The sequence below is a fragment of the Antedon mediterranea genome, chromosome 6, assembly GCF_964355755.1.
Source record: "Antedon mediterranea chromosome 6, ecAntMedi1.1, whole genome shotgun sequence".
NCBI lineage: Eukaryota > Metazoa > Echinodermata > Crinoidea > Comatulida > Antedonidae > Antedon > Antedon mediterranea.
In genome coordinates, this window is record NC_092675.1 from 16,655,727 (window position 1) to 16,679,748 (window position 24,022).

The 24,022-nt window shown below is 33.5% G+C and overlaps 2 protein-coding genes across 5 annotated transcripts in view; one reads left to right on the forward strand and one right to left on the reverse strand.

Annotated features, from left to right (window-relative positions):
- Window positions 1–16,521, forward strand: part of LOC140052375 (choline transporter-like protein 1) — a 29,718-nt gene extending 13,197 nt beyond the window's left edge. Inside the window, exons 8-18 of one of the 4 annotated variants that reach the window (XM_072097960.1) lie at window positions 417–553; window positions 1,778–1,964; window positions 2,435–2,615; window positions 3,367–3,507; window positions 3,934–4,049; window positions 4,703–4,740; window positions 5,073–5,201; window positions 6,144–6,236; window positions 8,474–8,569; window positions 12,798–12,809; window positions 14,457–16,521. In XM_072097960.1, the coding sequence (XP_071954061.1) occupies window positions 417–553; window positions 1,778–1,964; window positions 2,435–2,615; window positions 3,367–3,507; window positions 3,934–4,049; window positions 4,703–4,740; window positions 5,073–5,201; window positions 6,144–6,236; window positions 8,474–8,569; window positions 12,798–12,809; window positions 14,457–14,639 (1,313 nt within the window). In that variant the 3' untranslated portion in view covers window positions 14,640–16,521. Of the gene's footprint in view, window positions 1–416; window positions 554–1,777; window positions 1,965–2,434; window positions 2,616–3,366; window positions 3,508–3,933; window positions 4,050–4,702; window positions 4,741–5,072; window positions 5,202–6,143; window positions 6,237–6,730; window positions 6,839–8,473; window positions 8,570–12,797; window positions 12,810–14,456 lie in introns of all 4 variants that reach the window. The other 3 variants (XM_072097958.1, XM_072097961.1, XM_072097959.1) reach the window with 3 other exon arrangements.
- Window positions 16,522–16,595: 74 nt separating this feature from the next.
- LOC140052376 (deoxyhypusine hydroxylase-like) lies at window positions 16,596–23,565 on the reverse strand. Its single transcript, XM_072097962.1, has 4 exons — window positions 23,178–23,565; window positions 20,215–20,291; window positions 19,637–19,880; window positions 16,596–18,625 (listed from the first exon to the last, which is right to left on the reverse strand). The coding sequence occupies exons 1-4, from the start codon at window positions 23,449–23,451 to the stop codon at window positions 18,318–18,320; spliced, it is 903 nt and encodes a 300-aa protein (XP_071954063.1). The 5' UTR covers window positions 23,452–23,565; the 3' UTR covers window positions 16,596–18,317.
- Window positions 23,566–24,022: the final 457 nt, after the last annotated feature.

Consider the following 24,022-nt stretch of genomic DNA (forward strand, 5'->3'; position numbering starts at 1 on the left):
TGTGGCTCTGTCATCCCGGTCTTGAGCGCCTCCAACCCTATAGTAAAGAAACTGAAACTCATAAAGTGAATAGGTTTACTGTATTCTTAAGCCAGAAAGTTTCTTTCCCTGTTCACACTTATAAATATTGTGCTTTGATTGATGTATTATATATTCTTTTGTATTTTTTAATAAATAATGGGCGCATGAGATCACTATACAGTACCTCCTCCGATTTATGTTCGAAATAATTCAGCATGGTCGTCAATAGCATGCTCGATCGACGATGACCTGCTGCCCGTGGCGCTCTTTAACCGTTATTGTCAGGTTATTGATATTGCATACTCGATTGATTATACTAGCGGGGAAACGGCTAAGGATTTCCAGGATTTGCTTGAATAATATGTTAATTATTTAACTATTTATGTTTACTTTAGCTGTAACTGTCCTTCTCTGGTATACATATGTACAGAGGAAGAAAGATATGGAAGGATTTGGAGAAATGGTACCAGACTCCATTAAGGAAGATGTCAGAGCTTTCCTTATTTATTCAATCATAGCTACAGTGTTTTTTGTAAGTGAAGTGTTTTTTTTTGCTGAATCCGAAATTCCTATACTGTGTAAATTCAAATGTTTCTATTTATGGTATATGATAAATATACTTTAGTTCCAACTGCCTGCATATGAAATACTTGAGCATGGGATTATACTTGAGCATGGATTATACTTGGTATTGGATTATACTTGAGCATGGGATTATACTTGGGCATGGGATTATACTTGGGTATGGGATTGTACTTGGGTATGGGATTGTACTTGGGTATGGGATTGTACTTGGGTATGGGATTATACTTGGGTATGGGATTATACTTGGGTATGGGATTATACTTGGGTATGGGATTATACTTGGGCATGGGATTATACTTGGGCATGGGATTATACTTGGGCATGGGATTATACTTGGGCATGGGATTATACTTGGGTATGGGATTATACTGGGTATGGGATTATACTGGGTATGGGATTATACTGGGCATGGAATTATACATGGGCATGGGATTATACATGGGCATGGGATTATACATGGGCATGGGATTATACATGGGCATGGGATTATACATGGGCATGGGATTATACATGGGTATGGGATTATACTTGGTATGGGATTATACTTGGGCATGGGATTATACTTGGGCATGGGATTATACTTGGGCATGGGATTATACTTGGGCATGGGATTATACTTGGGCATGGGATTATACTTGGGCATGGGATTATACTTGGGTATGGGATTATACTTGGGTATGGGATTATACTTGGGTATGGGATTATACTTGGGTATGGGATTATACTTGGGTATGGGATTATACTTGGGTATGGGATTATACTTGGGTATGGGATTATACTTGGGTATGGGATTATACTTGGGTATGGGATTATACTTGGGTATGGGATTATACTTGGGTATGGGATTATACTTGGGTATGGGATTATACTTGGGTATGGGATTATACTTGGGTATTGGATTATACTTGGGTATTGGATTATACTTGGGTATTGGATTATACATGAGCATGGGATTATACATGAGCATGGGATTATACATGAGCATGGGATTATACATGAGCATGGGAGTATACATGAGCATGGGAGTATACATGAGCATGAGATTATACATGATGAGCATGGGATTATACATGATGAGCATGGGATTATATTCGGTATGGTATATCCACCATCCTGCCTGATCTGGTCCTACAGAATATATTGTATAAATTGATTTTCTTGTTTTGTTTAGGTGGTTCTGTTGCTTGTAATTCTTGTAATGCGTAAACGTGTTGCATTTGCCGTGGAGCTGTTAAACCAAGCTGGCAAGGGCCTCATTGCTATGCCCCTTCTTCTCATTCAACCTGTGTGGACATTCATTGCTTTGCTGCTGTTCTTTGCTTATTGGTGTGTTGTAATGCTATTCCTTTCTGTCACTGGTAAGTATGACATTTGTCTATAGGGTAATACATTCATTCACACAAACAAACAATCAATCTCTTTGTCTTTGTCACCTGGAAAGTGTTCCAAATTTCAAAAGTAAATGTTTTCTTTTACAAAATCAACGGTCACTTTTTTGGTAGGGTCACTTTTCTGGTTTCCATAATAAAATGATTCAACTGGTAGGTTTAGCCCAATGCAGTGATAAATGACATGACCTGATGTGGATCACACCACCAGGTAACCTACTTTTCCAGAAAGATGCACTGGGTTCTTTTAAGTGTATACTAGCCAGATATGTAGGCCTATACTGGACCTTCAGTTTTAAGTCCTTATTCGAGAAGACTTGTTCTACCACGTTAGTCACCCATATGGTGTGTTGAAAGTTTAACAACAATTAAATTCACCAGGTAAATAATCAATGATGATCATGGATAATTATTAATTAATTTTTTGTAATTACATATAGGAAAGCCAATACAGTATAACAACACAATTAATGGAGAGATGCATGTAGAGTATCAGGAGGGTGAACTGATCAGCTACTTCTGGTGGTACCATGTGATTGGTTTGATATGGATTGCAGAGTTCATTTTAGCATGCCAACAGTTTGTAATTGGAGCCTGTGTTGCTGATTGGTACTTTACTAGGTGAAAAATATATGCAGGTTTTAGTGTATTCACATTAAGCCAATCTTGAGAAAGGAAGTTTCTAACAGATAATCTGTATGTCATGTTCTGTCACACCTTCATATTAAGATATGTTGATTCCCTTTCTCTTCTGATGTAGCTTGTCTTACCCTTTTTATACCTGCTAAATTGTAACTAGATTTGCATAGTGTGAACAAAATTTTGTGAAAACTGTTTTTTGTTTGTTTTGAGATGTTACTGCTCTGGTATTAAACTGACGAATCATAGTAATCAAATAGAGCGCAACTACAATATGCTGTCTTCCGAGATTTCTCATGGTTCATGTATGAGTGTATGAAAACATGTAATAAATCGAGAGATCAAACCTAGTTAAAACTTGTTACAAGTTGTAACAATTTATGCAGAAAAGGGTATAAGGCATTGATGGCACAAGATTTTGTCTTTTGTTACACTGCCTTTGTCCATAAATTATTACATTTTTATTGTATTTTATCTTACTCTGTCTTCTGAAGGTAAATAATATCTTTTGAAAATTATCAGGAGTTGCAGACACAAAATGTGTTATGGTGCTCTGTTGCCAACACAACCCTGGACCGCTTGTTAAATAAAGGAAAGGAAAATCACATTTACACTTCTGTTTCAACAGATCTATTTAAAGTGCTCATTCCAAATTGATTTCGACAAAGCAGTTTTAATTGCTTAGAATATTTAATATTCTGTTCATCATTTTTGTATTAAATTTTCTTTTCAGAGATAAAAAGAGCTTTTCCTCACCAATTCTGCGTAACATCGGGTATCTCATTAGATACCATTTTGGATCTGTTGCTTTTGGATCTTTTATCATCACTTTGGTGAAGATTCCCAGGGCTATTCTAATGTATATGCAGTCAAAGTAAGTCAATAACCTTCTGATAAATCAATAGATAGGGAGGTTGTTGATTTTAGTTCAGCCATTCTTGGAAACATCATCATCATCTTTTATTTGGTTCCTTTCTCCCTTTTCTAAGGGATTACTATTACTCATTCCATCTCATAACATCGGCAAGTGTTCGATGCTCACTCGCTCCATGGTGGTAGAAAGAGTGTTCTCTGGACTAAACTGTGGGTAACTGTAAAGAACCTAGTACACCATTCGAGATGAGTATAAGTTACCCTGGTATACTAGTACACACACACAGCCGCTGTCATAACTGGGCCCTCTGGAAGAACAGTCTTTTACTGAGGCTACCCAAGAAAGAAATGATAAATAAAATAAATTATTTGTTCAAGGAAATTGTGATAATTTTTCATTAATATTAATCAAAATGTTCATTTCTAGGATGAAGGGAAGTGAGAGTGAATTAGTGAGATTCATGTTGAAATGCCTTTCTTGCTGTTTGTGGTGTTTGGAGAAGTTTTTGAAATTTCTGAATGCCAATGCCTACACTGTTATTGGTACGTTAACTCAATCTTGATAGCAAATGTAGGCCACAATGACAACAGTGTATTTTCTTGGAGATCCCTACTTGTTAGACATATGCCATTATTCCTTAATATGGACACCCCTCAAAAGGAAAATAGAATAGTCCAGTGGTGTGTGGATGTATAAACGTCTCTCATCCTCATATCTTTTCACTCATAAACTACAAACACCAAATCAGCCATGTTTCCGCAGCCATAACAAATTTATCGGTTAATTTTGTAACAAATGAGATAATTAATAACAAAATAAAATGCGCATGATCACACATTACCAAACAACCAAGTGCTGATTTGTCCTTCACATCAAAGATTGAAAATTTAATTATCGCATTTATCCGACAATTATCTGATCTGAATGAGATAATTATTGGTTAATTTTTCTTGGGTGGAATCAGTTAAACCTCATTTCCACAGGAACTTTATCAGTTAATTTTTATCAGTTATTTTTGGGTACGGAAACATGGCCAATGTTGTTTGTTTAATGACATGTTATGTTGTAAATAACATTATTTTAAAACTTTTTTGTTTCTATGACTCATCATAAAATATTTATTATCATTTTTTTGTTTAAAAGACTGGGTTTTATTAGTTTCTTTTTAATAATGTTGTTGTTTTTTTCCTCATAGCAATTGAAGGAAAACATTTTTGTTTCTCTGCCAAGCGAGTAAGTTCTGTTTATTTTTCAAACTTTGTGTTCTAATAATATTATAGTGTCTTGCGCCTGTTTCTAAACACAAAAAATATCCTAAAATAACAACAATTTAAGATGAGGAATATTGACTTCAAGTCCGTAGCAAGAGGTTAAAACCAGATGCTTTCAATATAATTATTAATATAAAATATGACGACTTGTGATGGAGAATTAGGGTGGTTGGTGAAAATTGAAATTTCATTTCTCATGCTGGCTACGACTCTGGACTTTATACTTTCTTTAACACAATATTTTTAGATTATACAGATAAATGATAAAGGTCTTAATATTTTATGTTATTCTAGGCGTTTATGATTTTGGTGTCAAATGCATTGCGTGTTGCTGCCATCAACTGTGTTGGGGACTTTGTCCTATTTCTTGGTAAACTGGGTGTAGCAGGATTAACTGCCCTCAGTGGTATCTTGATCCTAGAGGTGAGTAATTAAATAATATGCACAACAAACATTTAATGTTCAAAGTCTATTGTTAAAAGAAAAACAATATACCTGCCAACTCTCATGCATAATGCACAAGTCTTTAATTGTTTATGCCTCAAACATGGCTATTTCTCACGCATCCATTACAAATATTCAGAAAAACATTATTTTGAAATTAAGTGATTGAATTTAACTTAATTGAAGGAAAAATAGCCAGAACTACACATTATTTAATTGATTTGAGCATAAAGAGCCTAGGCCTATGTTTATTTGTATTTTATGGTTGAGGTAGTACAGGAACGCCAACTCAATTCGGTGACAAATTTAACATGTATTTCATGATTATTTTTTGTTATTATAACATAGAGGGCACTTATACAATTCAATTTACTGCATTGGCCACTGAAAAAGTTGGCAGGTATACAACAACATAATGACATAAAGTTTGTGATACACTGCGTATGTAATTCAGTTCATTGTGTACCATAAACTGTAAAACAGTATTGATTTTTGCAATGCCAACCAACCATTATTATCTTTGCTTTTTATGTATATTTACCTTTGAATTGATATCATTTTAATTTTTGTTCATTTACTTAGTTTCAACAGCAGTTCCTGCCAATGCCTCATTGATAATCTTATTCAGTGATGCTCACCGAGACCTATACCTTTTTTCAGAAAAAGGAAACATATTGCCTATGCTTAGGCATACAAATATTTAAATTTTTGTGTTAATATTAAATTGCATAATTGATTGTGTTTTACCATTGTGGTGCTATATTGCTTATAGAACCCAAGAAAGTCATTGTCTCTGATGCCCGATGTTTCGATCAATTGAATAATTTAACAACTTGGTTAAAATGTTTGACCATTCTGTGTTTCTTGTCTACGTTTTAAAATTTAATGTAATTGTTTTTGCTAATGACCATTTACTCGTAGGCTATTGATGATCTCAACTATTTTGCCGTGCCACTATTGGCTGCTGCAATATTTGCTTTTCTTATTGCGTGTGCGTTCTTTTCTATTTATGAGGTAGGTTTTAAAGCAATACGAGCTGGATAGCACGCGTATATATAGTGGCACCTTAGCCAAAGTTACCTCGCACTCAAAGCATGTTTTTATGTTGTGTTGGATTAATTAACAGATGATTTTTTTGATTGTTGTACTTTCAATCAGGCCAAGGTGTAATTACTTTTGAGAATGCGTATTCAACATATTTGTCATTGACTAGGCTGCTAAAGGCAAACTATTAAAAATAGTTCTACCAATATCCACTTGCATTGGCCATATTATTAAAACCATGTATTGCCATGAATCAGGTGTCCCAAGGGAAACATATTTTCTTTTCTCAATTCTGGAACCTTTCCTGATTATTCAGTACACTGTTTTCATCACCTAAATGATTGAAAGTACAAATGAAAAATACTCATACTATACATGCCTACTAATATTTTGTGTTTTTATATGTATTCTAATATTAATATTCATATTGAAATATTTGGAGTGTACTTTTCTATTTTCTATAGTGTGTTGGGGATCACTCAAGTGTATCATATACTTCTTTAGCTGTGCCCTTATTAGTTGGTGCTGTATTTGCATATCTTATAACATGTGCATTCATTAGCATATATGAGGTGGGTAGTGGGGACATAACATTTTGGATATATGATGTTTAATGGATGAGGTACAGTAACTTAACACTATGGACACTGATCCGTTGTGAATGTTTAGAGAGGAAAACACCAGAATTTCACCAAAAAAAATCCCCCCTAAAACTACCAAATGTTATAGGTTGGCCAGAATCTGCTCCCGTGTATAGTATCCATACTGTCAGTGTTGTAGCCACAAGAAATAGAGTTGTGCGGTTTTCACAAGAAAAGGGAACAATCTCTGTTCATGTCGCTGGCCTCTGTGACCTTACTAAACCGTACTGGTGGCTACGGCCCTGACTGTAATTAGGGTGGCATTAATTTGCTGTACAAACCACTCTAATGTTTGAGGTCAACAAGTTTTTGATAATTTAGAATGTTTTTATCTCTTACTATTATAATAATCAAAGGTCAGAATTTATCTTTCTTTCATTGGGTTTGATCAACACAATTATCAATATAAGGGTATAGTGTCATACTAACTTGTTTGATGTTTATACTAAAGGCCACTAGTATAGAGCTTACTATAGCAAACATAAGATAAAATTTACCTTATCTAATCTCCATATATATACTGGCTTAAAATATACAGCTATATTTAATTGCAAATTGAATTTTTTAATCTATATATAAAATTTAATTCATTTTTAAAATTATATGCTAATATAAAATATATAGTATAGTATTTTTAATAAATAAATCAAAATAACTTCACCTATAATTTCATCTTTAATTGAAAAATGTAAATATTCATAATGAACACAAGACACCTGTATTAAGTAAACACAGTTTGCACATTTCGCATGTTGCATATGCACTTAATGTTGATATTGTGTGAAGAATGTTGTAGAATAGTGTTATGATTACTGTGAATTCAAAGTATTTGTGATTATTCATATCAGACATAATCATCATCGCCACACAGTCATAATCATCATCCCCACACATAATCTTTGTCACATGTATAATCATCAAATCACTATCACACCTACAGACCTCCCAACTCTCCAGATAATGTAGTGATGGATGAATAGGATTGTCTTCAAAATTTCTCCTACTAAAGTGCAGTTCTCCCGATAATTTGGATAAATATAAAAAATCTCCTGATATGTAATTTTGAATACTCTAGATATTGATAAGAGAATAGAAAAGATACTACTGTCAGTTTGTATAATGTTTATAATCAATGTATTCGTTGTTTAATGACCATGTTTACAATTATAGATGCCAATATCTTTAGGGTTTTCCCTCTATGATTTTATGTATTTTAGCACCCTCTATAGTTTCATAAAGCCCCGCCCCCCCCCCCCCCCCCCGATAGTTTTTCCGAGTTGAGAGGTATGCAGCTACATCATATATTACAGAGCCAATCATTACAAATACTATCGCATCAATGATCATCATCACCGCATCAATAATCATTATCACTGTCATAAAATTATCATAATTCACAAATTTAATTCACAAATAGCATAATTTTAGGAAACAAAAGATAATAAATATTTTAATTAATCTTTAATAATTATTTCATCTGATCCACTGATGCTGCTATTGATATTGTAAATGAATACAAAATGACAAATTAATCTTTGTAACTATTTTCATTCTCTACATCTAAAGATGACTATCGACAGTCTACTGATCTGTTTCTGTGAAGACACCAGAGTGAATGATGGCTCTCCAGCTAAGCCGTACTTCATGGAGTCTGGACTCATGGTAAGTCTTGCAAGAAAGACATGCTATATTGAAACCATCCATACTTGTTTATCAATGTATATTGCCTCTTGCCAATATTATTGCCCTTATCTTAATAATATTAAGATTGCTGATTTTTTTTTTATTACTAGTTGATTTCTGGTTCAGGTCTTTGGAGTCTGTTCCTTCAATATTTGAAGGAACAGGAATATTGATAGTGCAAATTAGCCCATTTAAATTTAAGCTGGTTGAAATTGGGCTTTTCTCCAGCAATAAGCATGGGCTGAATTATTATTGCACTCAATCTGCATAGTCTAGTGCTGTGATTGTGAAATCAAAAAGATGTTAACAATTGCCATAAATGAATTGGGACTTGGATCTTTTCCAATTCACTAGGGTTGTGGTTGAGCTCTAAAGCTCTGTCTACACTATCAACCAAGGTGGTAATATGCCCAAATATGGTAGTGATAGACATCATCATGTCCATATTTGGGTACATCACATTTTTTTTATCACATTTGATAGTGTAGGCAGAGCTTTTACTTGTTTTTCCCACTTGTGATCAAACCATTGACCAAACACAGCTGCACTAGCCAATGAATGTCGCTAAAACATTAATATTCTGTATTATATGTGCTTTTGTTATATATTATCCCTACCTTAAGAATGTTTTCATATTAAATGATTTGATATGTGTGCAATAGTATTAACTTTTTAGTTGCGCTTATATTGGTATCCTATTCAATAAATATTTCTGTCTCCTGAAATGTAAAATTATGATTTTTCTTTATTTTACACGTGTCAGAATCGTGTATCATTGGAATATACTTTACTCAAATTATGTATACCAAAGTATTTCATCAACCTATTACTTACTACTACCTTATAAATAATAATATATAAAATAATAGATATAATATATATAAAATATTTGAGTAAAATGTAGTAGTACTTCCGGCTAATAGCACCATAGTAATTAATAATCGTACACTTTTATGAATGATATATTTGTGTTTAAATCAATTTACCACTTTTAATTTCATCATCTATCCTTTATTACCCTGTTCCACATGATGGGTTGTAGAGTATTACATCAACCTTATCCTTTATTACCCTGTTTCACATGATGGGTTGTAGAGTATTACATCAACCTTATCCTTTATTACCCTGTTTCACATGATGGGTTGTAGAGTATTACATCAACCTTATCCTTTATTACCCTGTTCCACATGATGGGTTGTAGAGTATTACATCAACCTTATCCTTTATTACCCTGTTTCACATGATGGGTTGTAGAGTATTACATCAACCTTATCCTTTATTACCCTGTTCCACATGATGGGTTGTAGAGTATTACATCAACCTTATCCTTTATTACCCTGTTTCACATGATGGGTTGTAGAGTATTACATCAACCTTATCCTTTATTACCCTATTTCACATGATGGGTTGTAGAGTATTACATCAACCTTATCCTTTATTACCCTGTTCCACATGATGGGTTGTAGAGTATTACATCAACCTTATCCTTTATTACCCTGTTTCACATGATGGGTTGTAGAGTATTACATCAACCTTATCCTTTATTACCCTGTTTCACATGATGGGTTGTAGAGTATTACATCAACCTTATCCTTTATTACCCTGTTCCACATGATGGGTTGTAGAGTATTACATCAACCTTATCCTTTATTACCCTGTTTCACATGATGGGTTGTAGAGTATTACATCAACCTTATCCTTTATTACCCTGTTTCAGATGATGGGTTGTAGAGTATTACATCAACCTTATCCTTTATTACCCTGTTCCACATGATGGGTTGTAGAGTATTACATCAACCTTATCCTTTATTACCCTGTTTCACATGATGGGTTGTAGAGTGTTACATCAACCTTATCCTTTATTACCCTGTTTCACATGATGGGTTGTAGAGTGTTACATCAACCTTATCCTTTATTACCCTGTTTCACATGATGGGTTGTAGAGTGTTACATCAACCTTATCCTTTATTACCCTGTTTCACATGATGGGTTGTAGAGTATTACATCAACCTTATCCTTTATTACCCTGTTTCACATGATGGGTTGTAGAGTGTTACATCAACCTTATCCTTTATTACCCTGTTTCACATGATGGGTTGTAGAGTGTTACATCAACCTTATCCTTTATTACCCTGTTTCACATGATGGGTTGTAGAGTGTTACATCAACCTTATCCTTTATTACCCTGTTTCACATGATGGGTTGTAGAGTGTTACATCAACCTTATCCTTTATTACCCTGTTTCACATGATGGGTTGTAGAGTGTTACATCAACCTTATCCTTTATTACCCTGTTTCACATGATGGGTTGTAGAGTGTTACATCAACCTTATCCTTTATTACCCTGTTCCACATGATGGGTTGTAGAGTATTACATCAACCTTATCCTTTATTACCCTGTTTCACATGATGGGTTGTAGAGTGTTACATCAACCTTATCCTTTATTACCCTGTTTCACATGATGGGTTGTAGAGTGTTACATCAACCTTATCCTTTATTACCCTGTTTCACATGATGGGTTGTAGAGTGTTACATCAACCTTATCCTTTATTACCCTGTTTCACATGATGGGTTGTAGAGTGTTACATCAACCTTATCCTTTATTACCCTGTTTCAAATGATGGGTTGTAGAGTATTACATCAACCTTATCCTTTATTACCCTGTTTCACATGATGGGTTGTAGAGTGTTACATCAACCTTATCCTTTATTACCCTGTTTCACATGATGGGTTGTAGAGTATTACATCAACCTTATCCTTTATTACCCTGTTTCACATGATGGGTTGTAGAGTGTTACATCAACCTTATCCTTTATTACCCTGTTCCACATGATGGGTTGTAGAGTATTACATCAACCTTATCCTTTATTACCCTGTTTCACATGATGGGTTGTAGAGTGTTACATCAACCTTATCCTTTATTACCCTGTTTCACATGATGGGTTGTAGAGTATTACATCAACCTTATCCTTTATTACCCTGTTTCACATGATGGGTTGTAGAGTGTTACATCAACCTTATCCTTTATTACCCTGTTCCACATGATGGGTTGTAGAGTATTACATCAACCTTATCCTTTATTACCCTGTTTCACATGATGGGTTGTAGAGTATTACATCAACCTTATCCTTTATTACCCTGTTCCACATGATGGGTTGTAGAGTATTACATCAACCTTATCCTTTATTACCCTGTTCCACATGATGGGTTGTAGAGTATTACATCAACCTTATCCTTTATTACCCTGTTTCACATGATGGGTTGTAGAGTGTTACATCAACCTTATCCTTTATTACCCTGTTTCACATGATGGGTTGTAGAGTATTACATCAACCTTATCCTTTATTACCCTGTTTCACATGATGGTTTGTAGAGTATTACATCAACCTTATCCTTTATTACCCTGTTTCACATGATGGGTTGTAGAGTATTACATCAACCTTATCCTTTATTACCCTGTTCCACATGATGGGTTGTAGAGTATTACATCTATATCCTTTATTACCCGGTTTCACATGATGGGTTGTAGAGTGTTACATCAACCTTATCCTTTATTACCCTGTTTCACATGATGGGTTGTAGAGTATTACATCAACCTTATCCTTTATTATCCTGTTTCACATGATGGGTTGTAGAGTGTTACATCAACCTTATCCTTTATTACCCTGTTCCACATGATGGGTTGTAGAGTATTACATCAACCTTATCCTTTATTACCCTGTTTCACATGATGGGTTGTAGAGTGTTACATCAACCTTATCCTTTATTACCCTGTTTCACATGATGGGTTGTAGAGTGTTACATCAACCTTATCCTTTATTATTATGGTTCAATTATTTAAAAAAGATAACAATTCACAATAATAAGATATTTAATATTTATGCTATTGAAAGTATTTGTGAATAAATATAGTATTCTGCATAGTTGTAATCCAATAATCATACACATTTGTGAACAATATTTGTTTTTTGATATTGCAACTTATAAAAATTCTCTCTAATATCTATCCATTCAATTTCAAATTTTATTTTAAAATTATGTTTTTATATATCAGGAGACATTTTATGTGCCTTTTCATTATAAGATGTTTGTAATTATAAATGTAAATATATGTATGTAAAGTATTAATAATGTGTTTGTTATGTGATATATATGCTACTAACATGTAATTTACATTTTATATGTTTGCTTCCCGTTTTTTACCAGCGCTTTGTGAATGTAAGTTCTGCTGTTTTTATGCGGTACGGACATAATAATATAAGCACCACTGTCTAAGCCTGCTTCTTAATTCCTTAACACATTTTGTTTTTTAATTAAATGTTGCAAACATAATACACTATGTTCCTAGTACTTGTTTTTAATTGATTTTTTGTTTTAAAAGTTTTTTTATATGTATGTATTTTCAAAAATTCCTTATTTCGGATTACTATTTGTAAAAATTAGTTTTTATTCAACTTAATGGTGGGATTCTCTATAAATTACAAAATATGTTTGCATTATATATTAGCATATATTATAATTATAACAACTTTTACCTTTAGCTACTTAACCAATAGTAAAGCTTTTCTGATTAATTGTTTATAAGTTAACATTGCTTTCAATGCAGTATTATAAAATTACCTTATAAATAATATTAAGTTTCTTCAAAATGTATCGCAACCCGATATTTATTCGTAGTGCCACTTTCCCTGTAACTACCTTTCCACTACATCACTTATTAATATCTCCCTACCACATTACTTCAGTGACTGTTGCCCCTGTTGCTACCTTTCCACTACATCACTTATTAATATCTCCCTACCTCATTACTTCAGTGACTGTTGCCCCTGTTGCTACCTTTCCACTACATCACTTATTAATATCTCCCTACCACATTACTTCAGTGACTGTTGCTACACTACCACATTACTTCAGTGACTGTTGCCCCTGCAACTACCTTTCCACTACATCACTTATTAATATCTCCCTACCACATTACTTCAGTGACTGTTGCTACACTAAACATTTTGTTGTTTGCATTGCTGTTACTCACCATTTTGTTTGTGTTTTCATTTACTTTCTCATTTTTTGAGTTTTTCTGAGATGTCAACATGGAAATGCTGAGATATATTATAAAGTATAGATATTTAATACTGTAATTAAGCATATTACAAGATACCATCATTTTATACTCTCCATACTTTATATAGCTAGCATGTGCTTGATATTGTAGATACATAGAACATTTCTGGAAATGTTTATAGACTGTTTATATATCTCTTATGAAAAGAATTGGGTTGTAACCATGTAAAAAATATAATCTGTGCATGAAAGAATATATATTTTGACATCTTAATTCAATGGTTTTATAATTTGTTTATGTTTCTTTTGCACTAAAGTATATAAAACTATGAATATTTAATATATTAATTCTACTCTGAAAACATAGGCCTACAGTATTGTAGTATTTTACATTGACTTATTGTGCAATTACAGTACTATACAAGAAATCGTTTTAAATGGCCAGTACAATGCATAAAAATATACTAACTAGATGTCGTCCAACCCATTGGGTCAAAGATTGAATCTTTGAAGCTGAATGGAGTTTTGTCTTTGTATCTGTGTGCCTTAATAATATTAAAGAATGTAAACTGAATGAGTAGAATGGTAATTTAACCAGCACCAAATAGCAATTTTGTGTGTTTTAATAACAAATATGTTTTATTATTTTCACTTTTTTCAAGTATGGTCTTTGAATCCTAATTGCTCTGTGTATAAAACTAAGTTTTTAAATCTTTTAATCAATATTAACTATATGATCCAGGTTAATTTATAGCATTTAAGTAGCACTTGCTAACCAATTTGTTTCTCTTCTTCCTTCATTAGGAATTCGTAAGCAACAGTAGTAAAGCCATAGATGACGAAGGAGCTGCAGCTGCTAGTGCAGCAGCACCAGCACCAGTCACAGCTAAAGAAGGAGTTGATGTCAGAGATGCAGCTCCAGAAGAAGTGGAGCCTGCTCTCCAATCCGAGAAGCTCTACCCTGACCTTAAAGACGAAGATAAATAGAATCATCTGACCCGGAATGGTAGGCTCACTGCTGAAGACTTTTTCTTTTGTTTTGTATCATTGCTGACTGAATGTAATTTGACATTATGTGTGTGATTGAATTAAATGGCATTTTTGTTTTAAAAAATAAGGCTGAGTGGAATAAATCAGAGGACAAATATCTTTAAGGAGTGAAAATTGGCTCCGAGAAAGGAAAACCAATACGTTGAAATTTTTTGAACAATTGAATGAATTAATGGGAATATATATGTAGAGGTTAAACTATGTGTTAAATAAGTGTAATCAAACTAAATATATTCAATTTATAAAGAATTTTACTGTAGAACTGCTATCTAAATCGAAACAAATTGTGACTGTATAATACTAGGGTAATACATTTTATTTAATCAAGAATAATTATATACTAATAATAATTGAGGAAAAATATTGTAATCCCAGATGTTAATATCAATACAAAGCATGTTAATTTATAAGGAAATTAAAGTAGATTGAAAGTATTGTATAATCTTTTACTGAATATAAAAAGATACTGCAATGTAAAGATAATTTTTAGATTAAGTTGGTCACAAGTCATAGTACAATACAAAGTTGATTTTCTTAGTGTGTAGCAAGCAGCACATAAAACGCACTGAAATTTCCGATTTAACTTACAAATACTGTATTAAGTTTCATGTAACTGGGGAAAATTTGACAAAGATAAGTAAGATAAAACATTAGAGAAGACAGAACTCCACAATCCAGTACAAATTCTCAAACATTCCACTCTCCATTAGTTGGACTGAAATACATTCTTTCCACCTTCTTTATCACTTATTGGATCCAATTCAAAATTTTAAAAAGAGGTTAAACAAACAAGTGTATTATTACTACTTTGGACAAGGTAAATGAAAGACTACTTCTGGCCTATGATAAACTGTTTAGTACAGTTAGCGTTTTCTATAATAATAATGGGAAGATTTTTATATAAAGTCTGGTTTTGATACAAATGAGCCAAAGCATTTGACATTTTATATCAGCTAGTACTATAGAGTATGTATAAACTTTGGTCAAAGGACATTTTCATATAAGCTACTACATGAACATTCTTGATATTTCTTATTACAATATTAAAATATTCATTGGTAATCCCATGTTTTGTACTCCTCTTTATGTTAAAATTTGTAAATGTACACAAATAGAAGTTGAAAATTTTAAAAATGATTCCATACCAGTGAGTAAAGAACAGGCATCCATTAGCACAGTCCTGATTGGTTGGGTAAAAAGCTCATTCATACACATGTTCAAAGTATTAAATCATATACAAAGTTGGTACAGTGTTGTAGGGTTATAGGTTCTAAACCCTAAACATTTGTTTGGTGTTTTTCTTTTACTTCTAATCATTACCTCTCCAAGTGTTAGGCTAGTGTTACTTACCATTCATTTTGTTGGGAGGCAAACTTGTTATGACGAATCTCAATGTGGTTAATATCTGTTCTTTATTCTAAATTCCATGTCTATTTAAATAGAAATTCATTTAAATCATCTAGTAGAGTTGGCGTGCACTCTACAAGCAATTTAATGTTTATTTAAAATGATTGCAGTGTAATTGTTAGTTTCTATATACTATTTCCAGATAAATAGTTTTAAATGTTTGTATTTTGTAATTTACATCCAGCCATTTGTAACCAAATTTATTTAATTTATATTTATTTTATCACTTTCTATGACTATTTGCTGCAAATAGTTGTTTTTTTTTGTAGATTTTTATTTATTTTGCTTTTCCTGCTATAAAGGTGCATATTATTAAATTCAGTTCCCATAATTGTTACATAAATATTGCATGGTAATTAGCAATTATTAAGGGATGAATAATACAATTATTTAACCAATTTTAGCATGCATTATAGGAAGCGTTATATTATATTCTTTTGTAATAATGTATTGTATTCACTTTTGAATTAAAATATTACTCGGAAATGATATTTGACTTTTAATTTAATCAAAGAAATAGTGATTGAAGAACGTATGAGGTTTAAGTAAATAAAACATCTTCTTCTACCATCTTTAATAGCACTGGTTCGCCACAGGGGTGTGTCCTTTCTCCCTGCTGTACATTTACTACACAAACGATTGCCGTGCCCTGTATGATAACTGCATGGCAATCAAATACGCAGATGACACTGTCCTTGTTAGTCTAATAAATAATAACCAATCTGTTAACAATTACTATAATGTTGTAAACCATTTCACTAATTGGTGTAAAGACCATTACCTTAAAATTAATTTAAACAAAACATGTGAATTGATAGTTGATTTTAGGAAAAAAAATAGGTCAGTTCACAAGCCCCTTAATATAGGAAATTAGTTAATTAAAGTTGTCCCAGAGTAAAAACTCTATTTCTAAAACCAGGATTTCCTAAATATGGGTGGGGCCTTAATATTGAACTTTATCTAATGTTCTATTATTTGAATTGTATTTTTCCAAATTTAGGGGAAGCCTGGTTGGACCCACCATATGGTTAATATTCTGTACTTTTAAAACATGCATTTAATTTAAAATTTAATTTATAAACATCACAGCACATAATTTGGCTTCTTCAAAATAAGCATTCATTCTGCTAATTCTCTGCACAGTAATTGTATATATATACATATCAAATATAAATCAATTGTGTTGCGTACCACTGTGTAAATTATATATAAATCATACTGTCAAATTATTGAAACAGTGCTCATATTCGGATCATAATCTCATAATAGGGTGGAAAGAAAGGAGAACTATATTTGAACACGTCACTATGGACGAGTTAGGTTATCGCGCACAGAAAAACGTTACTGTGGCCCTATATACTTTATACATACTACATATAGTGTATTGCAATTTCTTATCAACTTTCTACGCCTTTCATGTCATCGCATGGTGCGCACGTAGCGCTAAAAACGTTTTTCCAGCCATTTTACCAACTTTTAAACAATTTCGACACGTCATACGAGCACTTCAAATTTTAAAAAATTCGTCAAAATTATGCCATTTTTTCCCACATAAAGTTAACGCATGATATAAATTACACTTTTGCTAAGTTTCAATTTAAATTGTTAAATGGATTTCGATCTATGTTAAATACACGAAATTCATAAAAAAAAACTCTGGTCATATAATAAATTAAATTTGTGGAAAGAAAAAAGAATAAGATAGAAAAAAAAGATCCTGACAATAACAAGGGGTTATCCGCCAAGTCCGGATAACCAATAATACAGAAAAAAAAGTTTATGATGATCTCATACAATCACAATGAGTTATCCGCCAAGGTGCGGATAACTAATAATATACTGTACACAATATTATTTTTAAAAACCATTGCGTATTAAAGTTGGAATTTATTCTGACTAGTTAAGCTTCCACTGATTGTGAGGTCGTTTGTTGTATGAGAGAATGTATCTGGTGGTTGAAATTCTGTGATAATACTATATATGGCCGGTCTGTGGTCTAGTGGTGTGATACTCACCCTGTAAGTGAGAGGTCGCAGGTTCAAATCCCACCAAAGACATTTTTTCATACAACTAAAATATATGGAACTTTCGCTAATGAGCTATGTTCGATGCGATTATGAGATCATGTTCTGAATATGAGCACTGTTTCAATAATTTGACAGTATGATTTATATATATATTTCTTGTAATTGGTTAAAAAGAATCTTGCTATTCAAGTTTAGTTAGAGTGTCTGCATATTGAAAGTCTTGAGATTGTTCATATTGATACATATCTAAAGCTACTTCACAACTCTCTTTTACGACCACTTCTTTATCCTGACTGAAATCTTGCAATGTTTGTAAGCACTCATCAGCAGCAATGGAGCCTAGGGCTTCCGCACATTCATGACGAACCATTGGGCTTTCATCCTTTAGTTTCAGATTTTCTTTCAACTGTTCAATACCTGCTGGGTTTTGCATCTGGCCTAAGACGTATGCTATTTCATGACGGAAGAGTGCACTGTTACACTTTAAGCCTAGAAGAAAAAACATACAAGTGCACATGAGCCTTATAAACATCTATACAATATTTTCCCCAGGACCTTTCAAGAGACCATGATACTTGTGTACATGTACAATTAACAATTACTGCAATTTAATTCTCCGCCCAATTTATATTAATTGGAGAACCGAAAATGGCTTCAATCGGCTGCTCTCTCTCTCTCTCTATGGATATTGTGACAACGCTTCTTTAAGCCTGTTTTTCTGTCGTCACGTTATCGTTAACAATAATCTTCTACGTAAACTTTGAAATGTTAACGATTTACACAAAAAAGTACACGCTATCGTTATCACTTCAACTTGATCGTTTTCAAACGATCGTCGTTGAACTGTTTACAATCAACGACCATATGATAGCGTCGAATAACGTCGACAGGAAAACAGGCTTACAGAATGTTGCAAACCTTAAAATCTAGGAACCACAGACTTCTTTATTTATTTATTTATTTCCTTTATTGTAAACAGTGATGAAGTTGACATAAATATAATAATAAATATATATAAAAAAAAACATAGTATAACACAGTCCAAACAAGTAATACTAAAATATATCATAGTCCACAAATCAGTCTTTCAATGGCCATCATAGTCTATCCAGTAACACAAACCAAAAGGGGTTCACAATTTGCTTATCATAACTCAGTTTCTGATCATTCACCAATCATTGAAAACTCCGTGGAAAGTAATTAAGTTTTTTGTGCGTTGTGTCCGAACTTTGGGGAGGGTGAACGATCTAACGCGTCGGAGCTGATGGTTGTGTGTGGGAGGTTTAGGTAAGAGAGAGTGTAATCTATGATCTTCTTTTTTCATTTTATCAAAGAATTTTCTTGACAACTTCTTGCCATAGGACATACTGTACTTCAATAAAACCAGTTCTAAAATGTCCTTATGTGAAACGAAGTTTTCTAATATAATTCCGACAATATAATAATAGTACAACAAGACTGAAGACCTTTATAACTTTATAAAATGCTGTACAACCTCACCTTGTGCTAATGCAAGAGCTGAAGAATTTGTGTTGATATTTCGGAGTGAGAACATGGCTCTGTAACGGTCAAATAGGGGCAAGTTCTCATTCAAAAGTTTTTGTTGAAGAAGTGCCAGGTCATCTTCTGTAGATGGTGGTGCTGGGTCAACAGATTTGAATGGATTTTGACTTAATTTTTCATTTTTATCTTGACTGTTAAGCCATTTTATTCGTTCTACAGCTAGTTGACATGTTTCAGCAACCTAAAAAAGATAAATGACCAGTATAATCGACCACATATATCTACGCATGTTGCACCTAGGGGTGCAAATCAATAAAATAGTGATTATGTTTATTTTAGGATATTTTAGGTTGTTTTGTGAATTTTTTTTTTGTGTGTTGTATGTTAGATGTACTATCCAAATTAATGGAAATGAAATGAATGCTCCATAATGTGTAAAAAAAATTGTGACTTCATTCTGTATGTGGCTTACAAACAAGTACTATCATCATAATTACTGTACATTATCACTTTGTTGTTTGGCTTAATTAGGTATTTAAACATTATTTTGTATTCACTTATTAATTTTTCCTCACCTCAATTACAGGATCATTGCTATATTCTTTTAAAACTTGAACCACACTATCACAGCCAATGGCACCAAGAGCTTCTCCTTTAAATATAGTTATATAAAACGGGTCATACTAAAAATCTACGTCCAGCAGGGCCCGAAATCACCTTGTGGGCCCAGTAAGGTTTTATGATATAACATTTTATTAAGTACATCCTAACATTATATTTAACTTTATTCTAATATTTAATTGTACATTTTATTTTATACATTTTTAAATTAAAGATGTATTGTCCCCATGAAACATGAAAAATGAAGAATAAAATCTTTTAATAAACCATTTTGAAGAAAGAAAAAAAAAAAAAAAAAAAAAAAAATGTATTATTTCACTTATAGAAAGACAAACGAAATGGTTAATTTCATTTTTTTTTTTTATGTAAATCATTTTTTTTTATGTAAATCATTTTTTTTTCTCAATCCAGTTTTTGGTCAAATTGAATAACTTTACGTGACATGAAATAACATATTCAACACAAATTAAATAAAACATTTTTAGGGGGACAATATATCTTTAATTTAAGTCAAAATAATAATTAGGTTTATTCCGAAACTGAAGACCGTCCTCTGTGATAAGTGATGTTTTGTGGTGTTGAAGCGGACGGTTGACGCATTTAGAATAAAAAGTTTAACAATATTTTAACTAATTTTAACTTGCTTCTGGAAAGAAAAGAAGGTTGTGAACGGCGCCCAGTGGGTGAACAGACCACCCCTTCCGCTGAATGTGGCCGCTGCCACAATAGCTTGATTTGCATATACGGGGTATGCAGATGTTAACATGGGACCTCGGCGCTGCCCGATCCGGTCTATTTGCAGCAGGGCACCAAGAAGGTAAGGACAGAACCAAAAACCGAAAAAACCAAAAACAACTTACTTGGTCATGCTCTACTACTTGTGTAATTATTAGGACAGTGGAACTAATAAGGAAAGCTTATGTGTGTTAACTTCACAGTAGCATTATCGATCTCCTTTCTTTGCATCAGGGGAAGGTTTAGTTAATAATAATAATAGAAGCATGCTCAGCCAAGTTTTAAACTGCTGGAGCCAAGAAACCGACGAACGTGGCCGGCACTCAACCAGATGGCAGTGGCGGGCATCAAGAAAGGGAAGATACATGAAGACATCTGGCAGCCTTGTACGGCCAGCACATTATAAGCATATGGAAAAGCACAAGGAGAGCGACTGACCAAGCGCGAATGGCTGTGCCACTGGTTGTGCATGGGACATCGGCCTTGTGTGGTTTGACTGGTTACAGAGAGATCTACAACTTTCTCGACATGCGGCCCTCTGGGACATGGAGCGAGCGGTTTGGCTGAGAAGCAGCCTCCAGTCTGTGGAAGTATTAGGCTGGATTGCACTGTTTGGCGATCCAACCTCGTATCCCAATCGAACGCGAGATCAATGACTTGATGAGGCATGGTTGTGCAATGGGCTTGGGAGTGGCTCCTGGCTACTCGTCGACAACGGCCAAATTTGATAGGCTTCTGGCTGATCACGAGATGGTTGAGTAATCGGGATTGTTGGATTGGACCATTCGGCCCCACTCACGGACTGGCCAAGGTAGGACCAACATTTGAAGTTGTTGAGGTCTTGGACAGCCACCACCACCGTGTCCACAGTTTGGATATCACCAGAATACAATGTGATTGCAATGCTACTACTAGAGAAGAGTGTTACTATCGTGTCTTGGACATTTTTCGTCTAAACCGCGTGTCAAAGGAACAGCGGCTGCTACTAGTAGACTATGCTTCTTGGAGGGTGTAGCTACCGCCTACCGCCGGCACTTCCCCAAGTGAAGACCGGCGACTGCTGATGGAATCCAGCGGACCGGACTATCCTCCTGTTGGATATAGACAGGTCATGGATCTGACATGGACAACGGTCGACGTGCTTGTTTTATAATATTATTATAGGCCATTACAGTGATACCTAAAATCACTACAAAATTATTTAACATGTACATTGTATGTACAGTACTAGATATCATTACAAAAATACTAAACTATTAACTAGTAAGATACGGCGCTACTGCAGTTTCGCACCACACCGTTATATCTTCGATTTCTCACCTAAATTTTTCTTTGTTACACTCACAACATAATATTATGTAACATGTTTATACGATTCGACCACTTACGAAGTAATTTTTTTTAAATAACAATACTTTTCAAAACATTTTAAACAATACACTGAACTCGATGTCAACACACGGCGAAATGTTCGCCATCTTTTATTTATCACTTAATTGCCAGAATGTATGCTTCATTTTCCCCAAAAAATGTAGAAACTATAGAGGCCAGTGTTATAAAATCCGATTACACATATATAGGCCTAGGCCTATTTAGTTTTGAAAGGCAACAAATATTTTCAGCTGGCACAAGAGATGTTTAATTAATATTTCATTATTAATATTAGTATTATTATTCATATTAATAGGTCCTATCAATGTTTTATGTACAGACTCATATCGTCGCCGTTTTGATATGTACAGCTAGCTCTTTGCAGTTTAAAAATAAAAACAGAAAATAAAACATACATTGATTTCTGGCAATTTTCTGATTCTAAAATGGCCACAGTTCGATCGAGGTATTCGCGGAAATGGAGCTGTTTTGAAAGGCATTTTTTGTTGTGATAAAGGTAAATATAACAGTGGCTAAATCATGGAAACATGTTACATAATGGCCCAAAATTGTATGATTTAACAGTGTGGTGCGAAACTGCAGTAGCACCTAAGATACTCTGCGTATATTAGTATGATGACCATATAAAACAATTAAATTTATTCTATACTACCTACTCTGTAGGGTGTAGGCCTTCTTTCTCCACACAAAACAATTCATAATTAGAAAATAATTTTCTAAATTACTACAGTATAAATGAAATATTCTATTTTATTAATTTTATAAATATATCACTAAATTTATTAATTACCTGCTTCGTGTCTAACCATAGCATCTTGATGTGTATCTTTTAACACCGTAATAAGCTTTGGTATGGCGTATTTATCTTGCATTTGTCCTAAACAATATGCGCATTCATGTTTAAGCAGGGCTGACGGGTCAGAAAAGCATTCATTTATGTAGTCAATCGCGGCCTCTCCGCCCAGGTTTCGTAAAGTAAACAATGCCCGAAACCGCTCGGGCAAGGGCCTAGCTACATCACATAATTTTGCACCAATTCTTTTAATTTCAAAAATATCTGGCATGGTAACAGCTTTCAATACTTTATCAGAATAATATCAAAATTGTAAAGTTTTTATATTACAAAAATAAAATTGTCATTTTAACGTTTTAAGCCAGCAAAAATGAACATGTGCGACGGCGACATACAAAACGTAAAATTGTTTTTCGTATATATGGTACGCCAACGTCGCCAATATTACTTGTTCTTCTATATATAAATTTACGTAAGGGCAAAATTCGGTAAATCGCGCGTTATTTCTAGAATGTTTACTCGATGGTATATTAAGTTGGTTAGATCTCGGTACTGATTTTAACCACCTGATGTAACCCTGTTTACCAATTAAAAATCAAAAGTCGGTGAGCAGTCTTAAAGTAACAAGTAAACTGAAATTGCATTTTCTCGAGACCTGCTTATCTAAAAAACTTCATTTTTGTACAAGAAGAGGCAAGTTATAATTTGTGATTTGTAATTTTAAAACATAATTTGATTTTATTTACAGGTTTTTTTAATAAGAGTAGTTTTAAAATATTTCTTTTAAAATTCACCCGTTTGTTTTGGCGTTGCTGTTCTATTGTTAGTCAACTGATACATAT

What these genes read in the sequence shown, in the direction of transcription:
- LOC140052376 (XM_072097962.1), bottom strand. Translation starts at nt 23,451, where the DNA reads ATGCCAGATATTTTTGAAATTAAAAGAATTGGTGCAAAATTATGTGAT. An exon ending in GCAATGATCCTGTAATTGAG is followed by an intron (nt 19,881 to 20,214) that starts GTGAGGAAAAAT and finishes TATCTTTTTTAG; the next exon opens with GTTGCTGAAACATGTCAACT. An exon ending in AGCTCTTGCATTAGCACAAG is followed by an intron (nt 18,626 to 19,636) that starts GTGAGGTTGTAC and finishes TTTTTCTTCTAG; the next exon opens with GCTTAAAGTGTAACAGTGCA.